This window comes from Thermobia domestica, chromosome 16 (assembly GCF_964235325.1).
Source record: "Thermobia domestica chromosome 16, izTheDome1.hap1.1, whole genome shotgun sequence".
NCBI classification, from domain to species: Eukaryota; Metazoa; Arthropoda; class Insecta; order Zygentoma; family Lepismatidae; genus Thermobia; species Thermobia domestica.
Window position 1 is genome coordinate 181392940 of NC_137469.1, and position 18318 is coordinate 181411257.

General features: G+C 34.5%; 1 protein-coding gene across 4 annotated transcripts in view; it reads right to left on the minus strand.

The window, feature by feature from the left end:
* The window catches only part of LOC145673531 (uncharacterized), a 326206-nt gene that overhangs the window by 61087 nt on the left and 246801 nt on the right, over nt 1-18318 (minus strand). For all 4 annotated transcript variants that reach the window (XR_014128780.1, XM_081743322.1, XM_081743320.1 and 1 more), the window contains exons 10-11: nt 14311-14488; nt 7632-7730 (exon numbers count right to left, since the gene is read on the minus strand). Coding sequence is in view for 3 of the 4 variants with exons in the window: in XM_081743322.1 (XP_081599448.1) it covers nt 7632-7730; nt 14311-14488 (277 nt within the window). In the remaining variant the exon portion in view is untranslated. The remainder of the gene's footprint in view (nt 1-7631; nt 7731-14310; nt 14489-18318) is intronic.

The following is an 18318-nucleotide window of genomic DNA, read 5'->3' on the forward strand; positions in this document are numbered from 1 at the left end:
GTATCACCAGATATCGACCTACTAGACAGGAGGTATTTTTGACAATACTCTAAATCATTTCTTTCATACATCCCTTAGTCTAATCATGACTTTCATGTAGGTCTTCTTGTCCTGCGCTGGTTGAATGAAGTATTTCCTATTACTAATGACTTTTGTCCATGAAAGGTTAGCAAATTTTTCCATGTTATTTCTTTTCCCTAAATCATATTTATTTACCATATTACCTTCCTATCCTTTCCTAACAAACGCAATAACAGTTCGTAATAAACCTGCATTATGCACTCATCCATTTTCTTTCAAACATTGATTTCATTTGCCTTTACAACGATAACATGTATTTTCCTCGTTCATCTTATTTAATATTCAGGGTGAAAATGCTATTTTGCCTGGCACTAGCTACAAATTAGAAGAAGAACAAGAAATGTTATAATGAATGTCATGCATAATCTTGATTTTAAATGTTTTATTTTTCCGTCGATAGATGCAAATGTTTGTTTATTCGTCGTTAGGACAGTAATCTGGTTGCTGTAGTAACAGTTTTCGTTACCAGGAATTTGTTTATGAATAACTGTAAAAATATAATGCAGTAGCACGCCACATAATATAGAAGTATATTGAAGTAGTTAATAATTATTTTGAAATATAGTGCACTTTAAGTAATCAAAACCACTGTGTAATCTTTGTATTATCATCGTAGCAAGTAACAACAATCTCATATATGAATTATACTACGATAGATCTTTAAATAAATGAATATTCGAACTGTTGTGTGGTGATATTGTTTTACCTTTCTGATATTTGCTTCCACTTCAACCGTCTCGTAGCTAATAGCTGAAATCAGTAACGCCACTATATCTTTCTTTCACTTTATAATCCTATCATCCACAAATTCTACTTTCATTACCTTTTCTTTCAACCCTTTGCCCACAGTTATTTCCAACACTACATCTATTTATTAGTCATTTTTTTTTATTTCATTACCGAAATGTAACATTCTGTAGTTTCTGCTTTGAACTTCTCCATTACCTTCCCCATTATCTGATATTGAATAAAAGCACAATTATTTATTATTAAAAGCTCACAGTAATTATAAACTAATAGCTGAAACTACATTCTAGATTCTACATTCCTTATGTCCGTTTAAAAGTTAAGTCAGATGATTCAAAAAGTACCGCCTCTCATCTGTACTTCAACCTTATTGAATTAATGTACATGATTGGCAGGTTCCTATTTCTTCATATTCAGTTCAAAACTATCCTAACTATAAATTTTCCTCCCGTATTTTCAATTTCAAGGAAGAATTTCTAGAACTCGTGCTAGTGAATGCGATATTTGTATTCTTACTTTGATGTAAGTTTTCATATAAAAAATTTCATCCAATAGTTCGACAGAAACAAGTGACGATCTCCCCCTTCCCATTTCTAGTCAATAGTCAATTTCTGAAGGTAACTGTTATATTTTCTGACGCGAAAAGCCACATAAACGAAATTTCGTCGCAGTAGATCAAGCAGATCAAGAATAACATACAATAATAATAAATTCCAGTACCCCTGCCGCAACGGGTTGAAATTCCAAAAATGGTGAAATCGGTGTATGCAAACATACACACAACAGAGTCAATCTGTAGTCAAGTGTTGCAAGAAGCCTCTTCGTTTAGCACCACAAAGATAATCAGTTCATGAAAATTTCCTGTATTTCTATTTTTAACCGCTTCTTTGAAATCTTCGCTGAATTGTCATATGGCTAGCACGCAAAATGCTTTCTGTTTACCTATCCATCTAATTGCCCCAGTGCTACTTTTAACGCCCTTAGAAGAAAACCTGCAAAGAAGTTGCGATACGCTGCACTTGTGCTACAAGATCATGGCACCGGAAACTACGGTACAAATTATGATACATACTATACAGCATCTATATCCTCGAATCTTCAAACTTCGAACCGAGTTACGAATTTCATCGTCCAATATCTGTCTTCACCCGCGAATTACTTCAGACAATTTTGTCTTCGAAGCATTTAGGTTGTAGACCAATGCTGTTATTGTTAAACACTTACCTAGAACTGAAATTTACGTATTCATCCAACAGATTTGTTTCAATTTATAGATAGATAGATATACAGGGTGCTGAAATAATGGCGATAAGGGAATAACCATCTTCTACTCTACCAAAAAAGTGTCTAGTAATCATAAAGAAGAAAATGCCTACTTTAAAAGTTATAAGCTGCTGAAAACGATGGAAAATAAATTTTAAAGCTTCATAGATCGAGAACTATGAGAGCTATCATAATCGGGTCAAAGAATTACACAGGAAGCTCTTATCTAAATATCTATATTTCACAATCTTGTGGTAAACGTGCAACCAATTATATAGAGGAAGTTGGAATATGGGAAGACAGTTTTAAGCACTTATTAGACGTAAATCACAATACTGATGTAGATTCCATTTAAAAATTATTTTTTAAAAAAATATAACATGATAATGTTTTAAAACATGTATTTACTAACTTGTTTTCGTTTAAGAATAAAAGTGAACAAAATATGTCATAACTTGTAAGTTCAACAATAACTTCTATCTGGAAATATGTAGTTATTTCATAAAAGCTGATGACTGTTGGTCATTGGAAGGCACAAATATATTGAAAAAAAATTAACGTGCAACTGGCAGAGAATTGAAACAAGTGTGTAATTTGCTGACTGTTGCATTATCACTGAATTCACAGAAAAATATTTTCCAAAAGCGTTTCATGACATTGTTTGAAAATGAAATGAAATCCTTGAGTTTTACGTCCCACAATTATGCCGGTTAGGCTAAAGGAGACGGGGATGATGAGAAATGAATGAAATGGTGGAATGAAGAAAGTGGGAGGAAACAGGAGAACCCCGAGAAAACCCACGAGCACGGTGTTTGTCCACCACAAAGTCCACACGGCGCGAGCTGGGATCGAACCCGGGACCTGAAGCACCGGAAGTGAACCACCGCGCCCCCTTGACATTGTTTGAAAACTAAATAATTTAAAATGTATTTTTTGCACGTTTATATATAACAAATGCTTTCAAGGTGTCTCCAGAATAGTTTGCTATGTCTGGATTCATAAAGTTCATAGGTTAAGAGCCTGACACACTAAAAACAATACAAAAATTTACCATTTTTCTTTTGCTTGTTTTTCATAAGGGAAAGCAGATAAGGAAATGGAACTTACCACAATCATAAATAATGTTATTCTGCAACAGAAAATATGAACCTGAAGAATTTTCAGTGTTGCCAGAATAACATTTCCCCCAAAATCTAAGTTAAGGCAGCGACTAGAGGAACGAACTCAAGTGCATTTGATTACGTATCATGCTGTTTTGAAATCCTGTGAACTACTTTTTAAATAATAGTTGTATTTAGTTTGAAACAAACAAAATAGTTTTTACATACAATTATTAAAATTAAATAATGTTATTTAAAATGTAGTTCACAGGATACCAAAACAGCATGATACATAAGTTAGATTTTGGGAGAATTGTTATTCTGGCAACACTGTAATTTCTATGGATGGCAACACTGAAAATTCTTCAGATTCATATTTTTTGTTTTAGATTAACACTATCTATGATTGTGGTACGTTACATTTCACTATCTCCTTTCATTTATGAAAGTCAAGCAAAAGAAAAAAATGGTAAATTTTGTATTATTTTTAGTACGTCTTGAAAATAATATCGGTTTTTACATGGAAAGGGAAAGTGATATTAGGGTTACTAAGAAAGAAACAAAATAATTTTTAAATGACATCTACATGAATATTATTATTTACGCTTAATTAGTACTTAGAAACAACTCCTCGTACCTCAACTTCCTCCACACATTTCATTGTGCAGCATCCTGAAACATAAATATTTAAATCGACCATCCTGTGTAATTCCTTGACCCGATTACAATCAATCTATAGAGCTTTAAAGTTTATTTTCCGTCATCTCAGTAACTTATAATTAGGGCTCGGATATTTAGTGTTCCAGCAAAGAACTGAACTTAGTGTGTATGTGAGAGGTGGGCAGGTTGCTGAAGCAACGTTTTTAAGTAATCACATTACTTTCGGTACTCCAAAATAGACATTAATGTTCATTAGATTTCACCAAAAAAAAAAAAAAACTTTTTCACCCAAGCAACAAATTTTTAATTTCCATTCGAGTATACTTGTTGGTTTATGCCTGCTTCGTGAGAGAGAGAGATTAAAAAAAAAGAGTGGCCCCTGCCTGAGAACCAAGGCTTAATGACCGCGGAAAACCTAGGACTAACTCCTCTAAATGTTGGCAATGGGTACCTTGGTCCGCCCTTAAATTTGGGGAGGGATAAATAGGACCACTTAAATACTGGAAACTGCCAAAACTAGAAATTTGGTATACGAAGTATGTACAGTCAAAAAACCTGCAACATGAACATGTTAGTTTATTGCGAAACGACGAAGTTTTTTGCTCCAAAATAAGTATGCGGGGGAGGACGCCGAGGTTTCTTCTGCGTGATTCCTGCCACTTAGAGTCATGTTGATTCCCTAGGCTGTTAGGCGTAGTTTCACAATAAACTTACATGCTCATGTTGCAGGTTTTTTGCTGCGGACTGTACCTTTGTAAGTTTGACAGATGCATCTCGTTATGCTTTTATGAGTAAAAAACTGTCAAAAATATAAATTTCGGAGATTTTAGATCTACTAATAGAGATGTTTGATCTAGTCGAGGTAACATGGTAAAGCCTCCTCTTTGATGAGTCTTTATTACGTTAATGGTTACATGACTGAGAACAGGGCTCTATTCTCTTTTATAAGATATGAGTACACATGCTCTCTTAAATTTCGAGAAGGATGTGTTGGTCCACCCCTTAAATTTGGGAATTGTTAAAAAAAAAATGTAAATGTTCTCTAGGACTGGAATATAGAATAGTGCAAATTTGGGTGCTCCCGCTTATTCCCTTTTATGGGTTAGAAAAATTGTCAAAATATACGTATTGCCACGTGTTCACCACGTGCTTAATTATTGACTTAATTTATCTTCTTTGGTGAGTCTTATCACCTTATATGGATGAGAAAAAGGAGTCTATTCTCTCTTTCATACAACATGGTTACATTGATACTGTTTTCAAAATTTGGGAGGGCTGTGTTGGCCCACTCAAATTTGGGAATGCCCAAAAACTACAATTTTATAAATGGTTTTTTAGAATTCGAATACATAACTTTGGAAATCAGGGTAGTCATACTTCTCCCCTTCTATGGGTAAAAAAATTGTCAAAATATTTGTATTGCCATGTGCTCATCACGTGATTGGTTATTGGGCTAATTTATCTTATTTGATGACTCTTTATTACATGACATGGTTATATGGTTGAATATACATGGGTCAATTTTCTTGCATAAAGTATGGGTACTTTGATACCCCTTTTAAATTTTCGAAGGGGAGTGTATTGGCCTACCTTAAATTTGGAGATTACCAAAAAAGTACAATTTGGAAGATGTTAGAAAGCAAGTGCACACTTTTCTAAATGTCTTTGGTTCAGCTTGTATCCTTTTCTGATTTAAAAAGAAATGTTGCAAGTGAACTTAAATTTTGGAAATTGTCAAAACTAAAAATTGGTACATGATCTCTAAGACTATTGGATGTTCCATGTTGTTTCCTTCTATGGTTAAAAAAATTGCCAAAAATTGAAATTTAGGAGCTTTGTAACCTAATTTATTGTATAAGATATGGTTTTACTGTAGTATATGATATATGGATGAATACAAGGTCTCGTTTTGTTTCATGAGTAGTTTGAGACAGTGTTCTTAAGGTTTTGGGGGGAGCGTACACTTGACTCATCTTTGAATTTAGGAATTGTCAAAAATAAATATCGCTGACTGTTCTCTAGGATTTGGAGATATACATGTATTTTTATAAATTTGGATGGTCAGGTTGATCCCTTGCATGGGTTAAACATTGCCAATATTTAGGTTTGCGGGATTTTACCTCATCTAAAATGAGAGACTGTTATACAGGGTTAGCATAAATTATTCATTCGTTTGGAAAAGGCTATATTTTCAAAAGTATTACACAAACTCACCAAGTTCGCATAGTGTAGAATCCCCCCCCCCCTCATCAATGGCATATGCCAGTTCGTGACTACCTAACGATGAACTTCCGCATCGCTGGATTGAGCGTATTGGTGAGAATGACCTAGCTTTGTTCCCTTGGCCTTCCAGATCTCCTGATTTAACGCCCTGCGACTTCTTCCTGTGAGGGACGTTAAGGACCTTGTTTACGTAACCCCACTACCTAATCCTTATTTGAGCTTAAAGAACGCATTAGTGCTGCAGTACAGACAACTGACAGGACTATGCTACAAAATGTATGGAATGAGCTCGAATATCGTCTGGATGTGTGTCGTGTCACCAAAGGAGCGCATATTGAACATTTGTAGAGGGTGTATAAAATTGGAGAGTTTGGGTTCTTTTCATATATCTTTCGTGTAATACTTTAGAAAATATAGACTTTTCAAAACGAATGGATCATTTATGCTAACCTTGTATCATATGATCATATGAATGAGTACGGGACATAGTTTAAAGGACATTGGTGAAAACTTATCTTTGGTGAGATCTTATTGGTTGATCTTTGTCTAATTTTTTTTTCTAAGCTTGAAAACTGATAGGTAATTACTGTTTATTGATATATATAAACAACTTCACATTCTGAACCTTACGATTATAGTTACGGGTCAGTCTAATGTCATTGGTGGAAAAATTGAAACACGCAATTATTAAAAACCGATTCATATACAACAATAGCAATTTCCCACTTTGACTTTAGCTCTAACTCATAGTCTAAAGTCATAGGTGGAAAGTTACTCTTCATGAAATCTGATTGGCTGTTCAGATTCAAATCTTCGTTTAGATTTTTTTTTAAGGTTTTGAAAAGTTTTGTATAAGATTTTTCACACAGTATTCCAAAACACTTTTAATTCGAAAATTTTTTCAACGTTAGTATTGTAGTCACGACTCAGTATAAAGGTCACTGGTGGAAAATTCTAGGACTTGAAAGCTGATAGGTAACTATTAAATCTTCTTGATATACAGCAACAATTTCACACTGAATTTTATGATTTATAGTCTTGAATCATAGTCAAAGATCATAGATGTAGTCGAATAGTTGAAAACCGTTTATCTGTTAATCGAATAATTAAAAAAACAATTATTTCGTTAATCAAATTCTTGAAAACCGGAAGAGTTTGACGGCTGTGAAACTTCTTTTCTTATCACAATATTTCGGTTTGTCAATGTTTGTTTTGCTGAAGAATGTGGTTGAGCTTTTAATTTGAGGTAATTATAAAAATTCGATTCATATGCAACAACAATAATTTCACATGTGAACTTTAAATTTTTTGAGAAATTCTGTTCAATTTTTTTTTTTTTTTTTTTTTTTTTTTAAATTTCTCGACCACTTCAAACTTTTAAAAATTAGTGTTTTGAAACTTTTACAATCTTAGGATTGTGCTGCAATTCTGTTGACACAGAATAAACTTGTTTAGACATGTATGATTGTATCATGGTGACTAAATTTTTGTGAACAATTTGCTAAATCTTTTTATTCTAAAATGTTTCCATATTTTAGAATATTTTCATAGTTTTACCTATGTTTTCTGGTTCCTCATTCGGCATAGTCATGCCATGTGCTTCACACGTTTTTTGAGTCAACAGCTTCATTTGTTTAGGACTACTTGGAAAGTCAACTGAAATGTACAAAAACAGTACAATAAATCGATAAATACATATATACATACATACAAACAAACAACGAGAACATACATAAGATTTTTTCTACAATTTACCAACCATTTACAAACTATGATTCGTCACAACTCATCACTGTTTCAATGGTAAGTAATAATTTGAAATGTGATTACCACTATTTTTATGCTACATTCGTTAGGGGGAGGGGGGTTGTGGAGCGGAATACTCAAATTCTATGTCAATTCATCAATAACATTAAATACTAAAACGTCGATAGGACATTTCATCGACAGTATCTAATATCGACGGTTCATTACATCGTCAATGAAATCATGGACAGTCGATTCATCGATAACCAAATCATCCACATTACATTACATCAACAACTAAAATGTAACACAGTGAGCAATATGGAGGGCACATAACATGTTAACTCATACATGTTAACTCATTGAAAATTAATAAAACATCGACACGTAAAAAAATCTACTGCCAAATCATTCACCACCATATGATCGACTGCCACATTGACAGCCAGAACATGGATAATGAAAACATGAACAAGCTGACAATCGCCAACCAAAACTTCGACACACAATAATGTTCTCCTTTACAGCTTATGACCTGCAGTGATTAAGGAAAACTCTATATGAGTTTGTACAATTCTTCGTATGCTATTTCATGTTATTTCGATATAATGTTTATGAATACAATTTTACTCGATTACATCGTTTATTATATGTTATGTGATATTTGTTATACTTTGTTGCTTTAGTCAATGCATGATGCAATATGTCAAACCATCGACCCAATAATATCGACATACATTTAATCGACGGTACATAACATCGACAGCACATATCCATGGCACGTAACATAGAACCCATATCATCGACAGTCATAATAAAATCGTGTAACACCAGTGGAATCAGCTGATTTCTTGCTCTTCCCCAAGATCAAAAAGGACCTCAAAGGTAACCGTTTTGCCACTATAGAAGACATCTAAACCAACATGATGACAAGTTCGAAACATACCAAACCAGAAATTGACTTTCAGCGTTGTTTCTAGCAATGCAGGGGCGTTATGTTCTCAAGGAGCCTATTTTGAAGATGATTAAATGAATATGGTAATAAATAGTTAGAACGAAATGCTGGGAATTTTTTGACTGCTCCTCGTATACACAGTTATACAGAAATCTTTAATAAACGTCTGAAAATCGAAACTAAAATGTGTGCAATAACCGTGCAAGATTAGGCATACGCTATACAATTGATGAAAGCGAATCGCAAAATTGAGAATCAAAGGTAAAATATTTTTGTTGTTTTCCATATTTATTTTTTACTCTCCTTTTTCTATTAATTTTTCATTTCTTTTTTTTTTTTTTTTTTTTTTTCCTATGAATGAATGATTCAATGCATTATCCAAATTAAGGTTTATTCCAGCCAAAAGCTAGCTACCTTGTGGATCAGCATTTTAACTGCTTCTAAACAAATCACATTTTTTTATTATTATTTATTTATCATGGAAGAAACCTTATAAATTAAAATGTTCGTGTATTTGATTCTGTCATAAGAATTTTGCAGAAATTAAACTATAATAAATACTATTCAAATCATACTAGTAGACATGGTCAAGTAGCACAACGTATTTGTGAATTACTGTTAACAACCAGAGTTACCATGTATTAGAAAATATTATTTCGAAATTCTACTTAGTGTAAACTCAGAATTGAATGATTTCCTAGAGTAACAACCAAACGACGACTGAACAACGCTGGCTTTCAGAAAACTTTACTGGGTACATAATATAAAAATGTGAAAGACTACACTGAGACACAATGTGCCTTGCGCAAAAGTGACCCTGTAATGTAATTAATTTAGTTGTGGGAGATGCAGTTGGCCATAACCAAGGGATAAAGTCCTCCTCAAGAAACACTGGTATCAGTACCATATATATTAATATCAGTTGACAACCTTTCCCCGTTCGTACGTTACATATTAGTTAAAATAGACGAAGTATTTTCTCGTGTAGTAATTAATAGCATTTTGTCATATTTAAAAATTAAAAGTTTCTCATTGTCGATGTTTTGGTTATTGATATTCCAAATGATGGCGTGTCGTGAATGTTTTCCATTGTCGGTAATTTGGATCCTCATTTTATGTACTCCTGTTTTTTTTATTTTCTGTATAACACACTATCCATGTTTTATTTGCCAATTTTATGTGCTACTGAAGTTTTAGCTGACAGTGTTATGTGCCGTGTATGTTTTAGTTTCGAACGTTTTATATGTCGATATTTTGCGTGCCGAGTCATGCACTGTCGATGTTTTGATTGTCGATGCCTTGGTTGCGGATGAATTAGCTGTCGATGCTTTTGTCGTCGATATTTTAGTTGTCGATAAATTGTGTCGATGAATTGGTTGTAGATGTTTTGGTCGTCGATGATTTGATTGTACATGAATTGGCTGTTGACAAACTGGGTATCAATGATCTAGTTATCGATGAATTGGGTATATGATTTGGTTGTTGATTATTTGGTCTTAGATATTTTAGGTTTCGATGAAATATACCGGCGATGTTATTGGGTTGATAGTTTGGTGTTGATGAATTGTTGTGATATCGTACTAATTACAATTTTGGCTTATTTCAGCATTATGCTTTTTAACCATCAATCGTGCACTAAAAAAATGACAATTCGACACTTTTTCAGTACTTGACAATTTTCTTGTGAATGAAATAATTAAATCGTCCTGATTTTAAGGCAAACACAAAAGCGAGTCAAGTGATGTGATGAGTTAGCAGTAAATACTTTATGAAAACGCCGCCGAAGATAATGATGACCCATTGAAAATTTCAGCAATTACTAAACAGGGTGTCTACTGAGTTTCACTTTCAAATTCCAGTATATTCAGTATAACTATCAGCAAAATTCGTGTACCTAATACATTGATTTTTTTAAAAAAGTTCTTTAGGAATAATCACACTCTTGATGATTTCAGGTTTGTAATTGTTTTATCATCAAAAGAATACTTTATTTTTAATAAATTTATTTAACCTTGATTTTTTTTTTAAATACAATGACATTTTCTAAAGGGCCTCCTAACTCCCCTTACAGCCCTCTACTCCACCCATTGCTTTAAATGTCTAATTACAAAATGTATACAACTCTTCCTCTGGAAAAATTTACAATCTGAATGCCATCTTGAAATCCGCCATTTTGAAATCTGAGATATTTTTTGAAACGGAAAGGTAGTCGTGTGATATATCAATTAGGCCCGGCATGTTCTCAAAAAGTCAATTATGAACCTTAGTGATCGTTATCTGTTCTTACTTGGAAGATTTAGGATCATCTTTACAGTTATTTACGAAAATCTACGAGACTGATACTCGTATGTTGAAAGTTTGGATTATCACGAATGCAAATAAACAGATCTACAAGCCAAGAAAACTAACAGTGAAATTTTATATCCAAGTTGTATATTATTACATTATTATTTATGGCATTACTTCTAATTTGCTTCGCACGTATAGTGCCGAAGAGAACTGTTCCGTAAAAGCGTACAACTTATTGGATCGAAACAGAAGCAATATCCGGGAAACAGAGGAAGCCCTCGTTTGTGTTTAACAGGTATAAATTTTTACAAGGTAATTTGAATCCTCTGCGCACGTTCAAGCAAAAGATAGAGAGACCGTCTACAAAGAAAATAAATAATGAAGTGCTATATATCTTTAAAAGTGCGAGAAACAGTAGCGCTATCATTCATGACCGTACTCTTCGGATATGGACGTTGCATGTGAAAAAACAAATTGATCCAAACAATACCACAGACTTCAAGGCGTCCGTGTCATGGGTAAAGAAATTTAAGAAACGAAACCACATTGTGTCGTGAAAAATTACACACATACTGTCAGCAAGAACTCGCAATATGAACAGGATCTGCGCAAAACGGCAGAAAAGTTTATTGCGTGAAGAAAGTGCCTAATAATTTGCAACGCCCTTCAACCACATCAGGTATTCAATGCAGATCAAAACCGGTTGGCGTACCTGAATCAAGAGTTCCCTAGAAGGTGGAACGGGTGTCGGAGACCGGTGGAATGGCCACCATGCTCTTTAGATCTCGACTTCTACCTCTGAGGCCACCTTCAGTCCATAGTATCCTCCGTCAAAATCCGGAATTTACCACATCTCGTGCAGCGGATTGAGGATATATGTACTTCTGTGCATTCAAGGACATTGCTGACTGTGCATGAGGAGTGGAAAGGGCATGTGGTACCAAAGGTATAAAACAGGCCATAATTCATCAACAGTTAGTGATATGACAAAATGGACAGCAGCATTGCATTCCTGATTAAAACGCAGTGTTAACACCTGTGTCGCATGACTACCTTTCCATTTCAAAAAATATCTCAGATTTCAAAATGGCGGCGGAGGTTCGTGATCTACTCTGCCAATTCTTCTTTTGCCAGTATATGTAACTAGCACCGTTTGCATTGTCTATCTTTCACTGTTTTTACGATTCAACAGTTTATTTGATGTATTTCCATAGCATAGCATAACCCTTCTCCCACCAACTTTGAAATCCTCCCCCTCCGTTTCTTATGGCACTCATTTTCACATACTCTATCAGGCGCACTATGTCTCATCCCGCAACTCGATTCATCCATTTGGACCCTTTACTAGTAAGAGCTGCACTGAATAAGGAATAGTACAATATTTTATTACTTATAAACTTTCATTCCACGACGAATCAGAGCTGTTCTGGAGGCCCACGTTGAATTAATAAGGTAAATAGAATTTTCTTCGTGTTTTCATCTTTATATATATATATATATATATATATATATATATATATATATATATATATATATATATATCCAACTCATCCCACACGCACGATTTTAAAATCGGGTGTGTCTCCAATTATGTACCATCAACGTGTGGCTTTCTGCGTGTTGCAGCATAGACGTTCTCATTATTTTGCTAATTATAATGTTACTAAAGAACAGACACAAATAACTGAACTTTTGATATACGAGTTTGAGATGATCGTAGGTTCATCAGATACAGTGTGAAAAGAATAGGAAGAAAGAAGTGAAAAACAAAATTAAAGGAAAGCAGGACATAAGAGAAAAATTAATAAATGAAATTTTAGTTTACTTGTATATCTGTGTGTATTATAGTGTTTGAATTTAGTAAGATGTTTGGTTTATATACCCGCTTGAGTATTATTTTGTTCCTAATACGAGAGTGTGAGAAATATTTAGAAGAGAGTTGTTATGAAACATGTTCGTGAATATAGGACTACTGTATCTATTTATATATATATATATATATATAGTTGGCAGCCTTGTAAGTAGTCTGTGCCGAGAAACGCAGTATAGAAGTTTTGTAAATTTGAGTCGAGAACAATATATTAATTAGATAGCAAATGTTGTGTTTGTATGAACAATTTTATATATAACCAACAGCGCTTACTAATTTTATCACGAGTTCCAGACAGGACACATGAAAATCAATACGTTAATGCCATTTAGAATACCAACACAAAATTCAAGTTTTGAAAAACTTATTAATACAGTGCAGATCAGGGGCGGATCCAAGGGAGGCGATCAGGGCAATCGCCCCCCCAGAAGAGGAAACTTTCTTACTTTATAAATAAAACCCATCTCAAAGTTTGGAGCCCTTAAAAGTAGCAGTATGACAACCCATCGCCCCTCAGAAGTCAGTCCTAGATCCGCCCCTGGTGCAGATACAAGGGAAGAAACAGAAAAGAATACTAGGAAGAGAAACACAATGATATCATGGGCAGCCATTTTGGATCTTTTTTCTGTTTAGTGTCTTTGCCTTTCGTATATTAAGCACCTTTGATTCTAGTTATACAGGGTGTTTCAAAACAACTATGACAACATTTAGAAAGTGATTCCTGACACAAAGATAAGACAAAAGTATAGACCAACCTAGTGAACAAATGCTGCTCAAAACATGAAAAAATTAAATTTAAAGGACCATAGCACCAAAACTATGGGACCTGCTGTAGTCAGGTCAAAACTTCACTTAGGAACTACTATGTGTCCTATCCAAAAATCCATGTTTCAGAATCTCAAGGTACTCATGCAACAATTCTTATAGAGAGAGTTTAGCTACAGGCATATAATTTGAAGTACTCACCAACTACCTCTATAAACGTTGTTGCAGAAGTACCACAGGTTTGTGAAACATGAATATATTTCGATAAGGCACATACTAGTTTCTAAGTGAAATCTTGACCCGACTACAGTAGGTTGTATTGTTTTGGAGCTATGGACCTTTAAAATTCATTTTTTCATGTTTTTGGCAACCTACAACTCCGAAAGGAAGCATTTGTGCACCCAGGTTGGTCTATACTTTTGTCTTATGAATCACCTCCCAAACATTGTCGGTGTTGTTTTGAAGCACCGTGTATAATGTTCGTAATATTATCATTAATTGATGATTCATTACGAATCAGAACATTTTTCAAGTTCAGGTAAACTACGGATAGGTTATTGAAAGATAAAGGTTATTTACAAGTAGAAGTAGGAGGAAGGCGGCTCGCTCACCTGGTTCCACTTGATAGCTATCTGAGAGAGGCAAGTCGAGATCCAATCCTCCGAGGCTTAGGCGGGAGTCGCACCGCGTTCGACTGACAGCCTGGGCATTATCCACGGGAGGGCGGTTGTCCACCACTTCTACAGAATGGAGATTGTCCAGAGTTGAACGGCATGATAATGGCACTTCCTGAAAAGAGCATACACACAAACAATTATTCAGCATCTTTTAATAATAAACTAATATACAATAAATTGGATTCTAATAACATCTATTTTTATTAAATTGTCCCTATGCAACCCATTCTACTATTTTCACTGGATTGAATGATCAATTTCATTTTGATCTGCTGCTCCTTCCTTCATCACATTCTGTCTTCCATTTTTTTTTTTTTTTTTTTAACTCTTTCTTATACAACACTGTTAAAACAAATGAAAAATAAAGCTCTTATTCCGCTGTTTTTCACATCAAAACCGCAACATTTATTTTTAGCTGTTTTACGATATGTCTGATATTCTTCTTCAGCACCCTATATCAAGTACTTTCAATTCCCCCCCCCCTTCCGTTTCAAGTAAGATCTCAACCACGGGCGTCCTGGCGAGGGGCAGGGGGTCGTTACAACCAAATACATTCTAAAAGTGTAGTGAATGTTAATTACTAGAAACTGTAAGGTAGTATGGAGGTGAACGGGACAACACCAGTCGGTGGGAAATTGCAGTCACTATTTTTTTTTTTTTTTTCAAATGTGATTCGGTATGAAGGCTTTACTATAGGTGCTGCACTTTGCAAGTAAGCTAACTAACTTGCATTAGTATGGGCACCATTTCTTTGTTGACGCGTAAAGAAATAGGAGCTGAATGTTTATTTTCATTGTGTTTCTTATAATTTATGGAAGGAACTGGAAGCTGAGATAAGTACAGTTTGTATGTGTAAATTCAGGTTAGATTCGTATTATAATCTCGGATTAATTTTATGTTATTTCGCTGCACTGTAAGTTTCTAGGTAAAGAAATGTAACATCTTCGGGGTCCCATATCGTTTGGGGCAATGGCAGTCAACAGACCAGAGCTTCCCCACACATGATCGGTACTCTCCACATTGGAATGTTTACCATTTTCTTTTTCTTCTGATACAGCACGGAAGTATTTCACTATCACAAACATTAACCTGTATCTTTCCAAATGGTCCGAAGCTACAAAAGGACTATTATGAAAGCGTTATGAACGCAAAAGGACTTGGAATGTGCACTACGAAACATAATGGAAAGGACATCGCTTCGTGCTACTGCTAAAGCTACAGAATTCCTTTCAGTGCGTTGCAAAAGAGAGATGTATATAATAATAAAATAAAAAAATTTAAAAAAAACTCAAGTGGCTTTCTTGCGGCGGCATTCAGTGTTGGGGAATGCAAGGATTGGGGAAGGAAAGAAGCAGCTTAGGACCTATAAGTTACGCACCACCCCGGCATTTGCCTGGTGTGGATGAGGAAAATCCAGGAAAACATCATTCAAGATGGCTGGCCTGAAAAAGCTTTTTACACATTCGACCGAGTGCCCCCACCGGGAATCGAACCCGGGACCGCTCGCACCGAAGAATTCGCTGAAACAAATAACATTAAACATAACTGGAACCGAACAGCTGGAAGAGATTTGTTTGCAGATCAAGATTTTCCTGACACACTTGATCAATGCAATGTTGTCCTTGCGTCGTTACAAAGTTCAGATTTTCTACAACAGGAAAATAACATCTCCGATCCCTAACCTAGCACCTCTTCACTTGTTGATGTGTCTTTTGCCAATGCTTCGTCTTTGCTTGCTTTACCTTCAAATGCTGGAACTTCCGAAAAATGTTGAAGTATAAACGTAACAAAGAAACATTCTGAAAAATTGAAAAAAACGCCTACGAAAGAAGTTTTAAAATCTCAGGAAGAAAAGAAGAAAAACGCAGTGAGCAACAAGAGGTAAAATAATTATAATGATAAAGAAATTCGTGTGTCGAAAAAAGGAAAAGTTATTGTACAATTTTAGCTGAAAAGCTTGATGAAACCACGATCAAGGAAACAGATCTTCCATCTACTCTTAGCATGTTAGGAGTAAAGAATGTTGCTTGTCCTCTTCAAACGCGAACTGTATAATTTGTGGAGAATTTAGTGCGTATGACGAATTATGGTATCTTTCTAGACAGTGTGGTTATTGGGTTCATGAGGAATGTAGTGGGTGTGATTCTCCTGTAAATTACATTTATGATTGGTATTTTAAAAACTAGCTAACAAGACTGAGAAGGTAGAAACAGATTAGTTTAGGTGAAACTTAAGAGCTTTCAAAAGGAACCTTAAAATATAAAACTGTAGAAACCATATGATGACTAGTACGAGTCTACGCTAGTCTATTGTACTTCATTACACATTATTTTACATCTATTGTATAATTTGAAGTAAAAATTTAGCTATATGAGAGTAAAATAACATACGTTTTGTTACTTTAGGCAAATGAAATATAATGAACATATTCTTACGTCAAAAATTATGTGATTATTTTTTAATATGTTTGCTTTTTATATGTATCAATACTGAAAACTATTTTCCGTAATTATTTAATAAGCTGAAAAAGAAAAAAAAAACATAAGCAGAATAATAATCAATACGATGTTGGCAAACCCTTAACTTCGTTATCTTATTTTCCTACAGAGCTGACTGCCATTCCCGCACGTATAGGAAATTCCGGTCAACATCACATCTTTTTTTAACGGTGGACATCGGTGTGATATAGATACGAGCTTGTAACTACGCAGTGTTGTAGACTACTATCCATCAGATAGATATCGCTTGTTTCATGATCATATTTGGTGCGTAAAGTAAAATTTCCCTTAGGTGACCACCATTCCCCCCATCTCCCCTATATGTAGATATTACCTGACCAGGATAACACTGCCGATTTTGGCTAGGAGCGCCAGTGTTGTGTTTATCAAAGTTATTGGCAAACGCGTTGGGACAGGAGAGCGGAGAATGCCAGTGCTGCAGTATATCCAACAGTTTTCCAAATAGCAATTTAGTTGTAAGGCTTGTAAGTAATCTAATCTGTTTGGGCTTCATAAAGAGCACCATAAATTACGTGGTTGTTATTGAGCGTAGGAATGGGTGACCATTTCTGCACTAATGAAGACATAGCCTATTGTGGATATCAATATATGCACGGAAATTACCAATGCAAGGATAACATAGCACAATGATAATTCAGTGAGCTGCTACCGTGCATTAAGCAGATTGTATAAAAAATCATATTCGATTTCATTATAAAACAAGAGTAAAAGGAATAATGGTTCAGTTTTAGGCTGATCAGAGCCGTCTTAAGGCGTGTGCGACGTCTGCAACCGCACACGTGAGCATTTTGGGGAAGGGCGTAGAAAACCGAAAAAGATTTAAAAATAATATGGTGAAACTGTTTTATATAATTTTGACAGCGAACACACAATATTTTCTAAATTTTCTATAATTTCATAAATATTCTCGACTTACAAGTCTGTTATTTACTGAAATAAGAACATGCATTATTCTTACTACTCCTAAACTAAAATAAACATGAGATACAATCCTATTTTGAACTAGTTTGTTGTCAGCATATTACAAAACTTTTAATAGCATTGTTATTTTCGAACAAATAACAAGTGTACTAGGAGATGCTGGTAGTTTTATTTTCTATTGTGGCAAAATAGTAAAATATTGTAATGGTAAATTAGCTATTTATTGACTTTGTTTTTGACACAATGTGTATTACAGTGACCTATGACTAAATTTTAAAAAAAGTATTTTAAATGAAGTCATTAACAAAATATTAATAAGTTAGATTTTGCTATAGTTTATTTAGTTTCTTTGAGCGTCCATTGAAAAAGGTAGTTGAAACCAATAAATAATAGGCCTTTTACATTTCTAAATGAGAGGGGTGGGATATTAGTCCATAAATGATGTAATTTTAAGATATTATTTCACTTTAGTTTTTAAGTACAAACAGCTCTGAAATGCTAA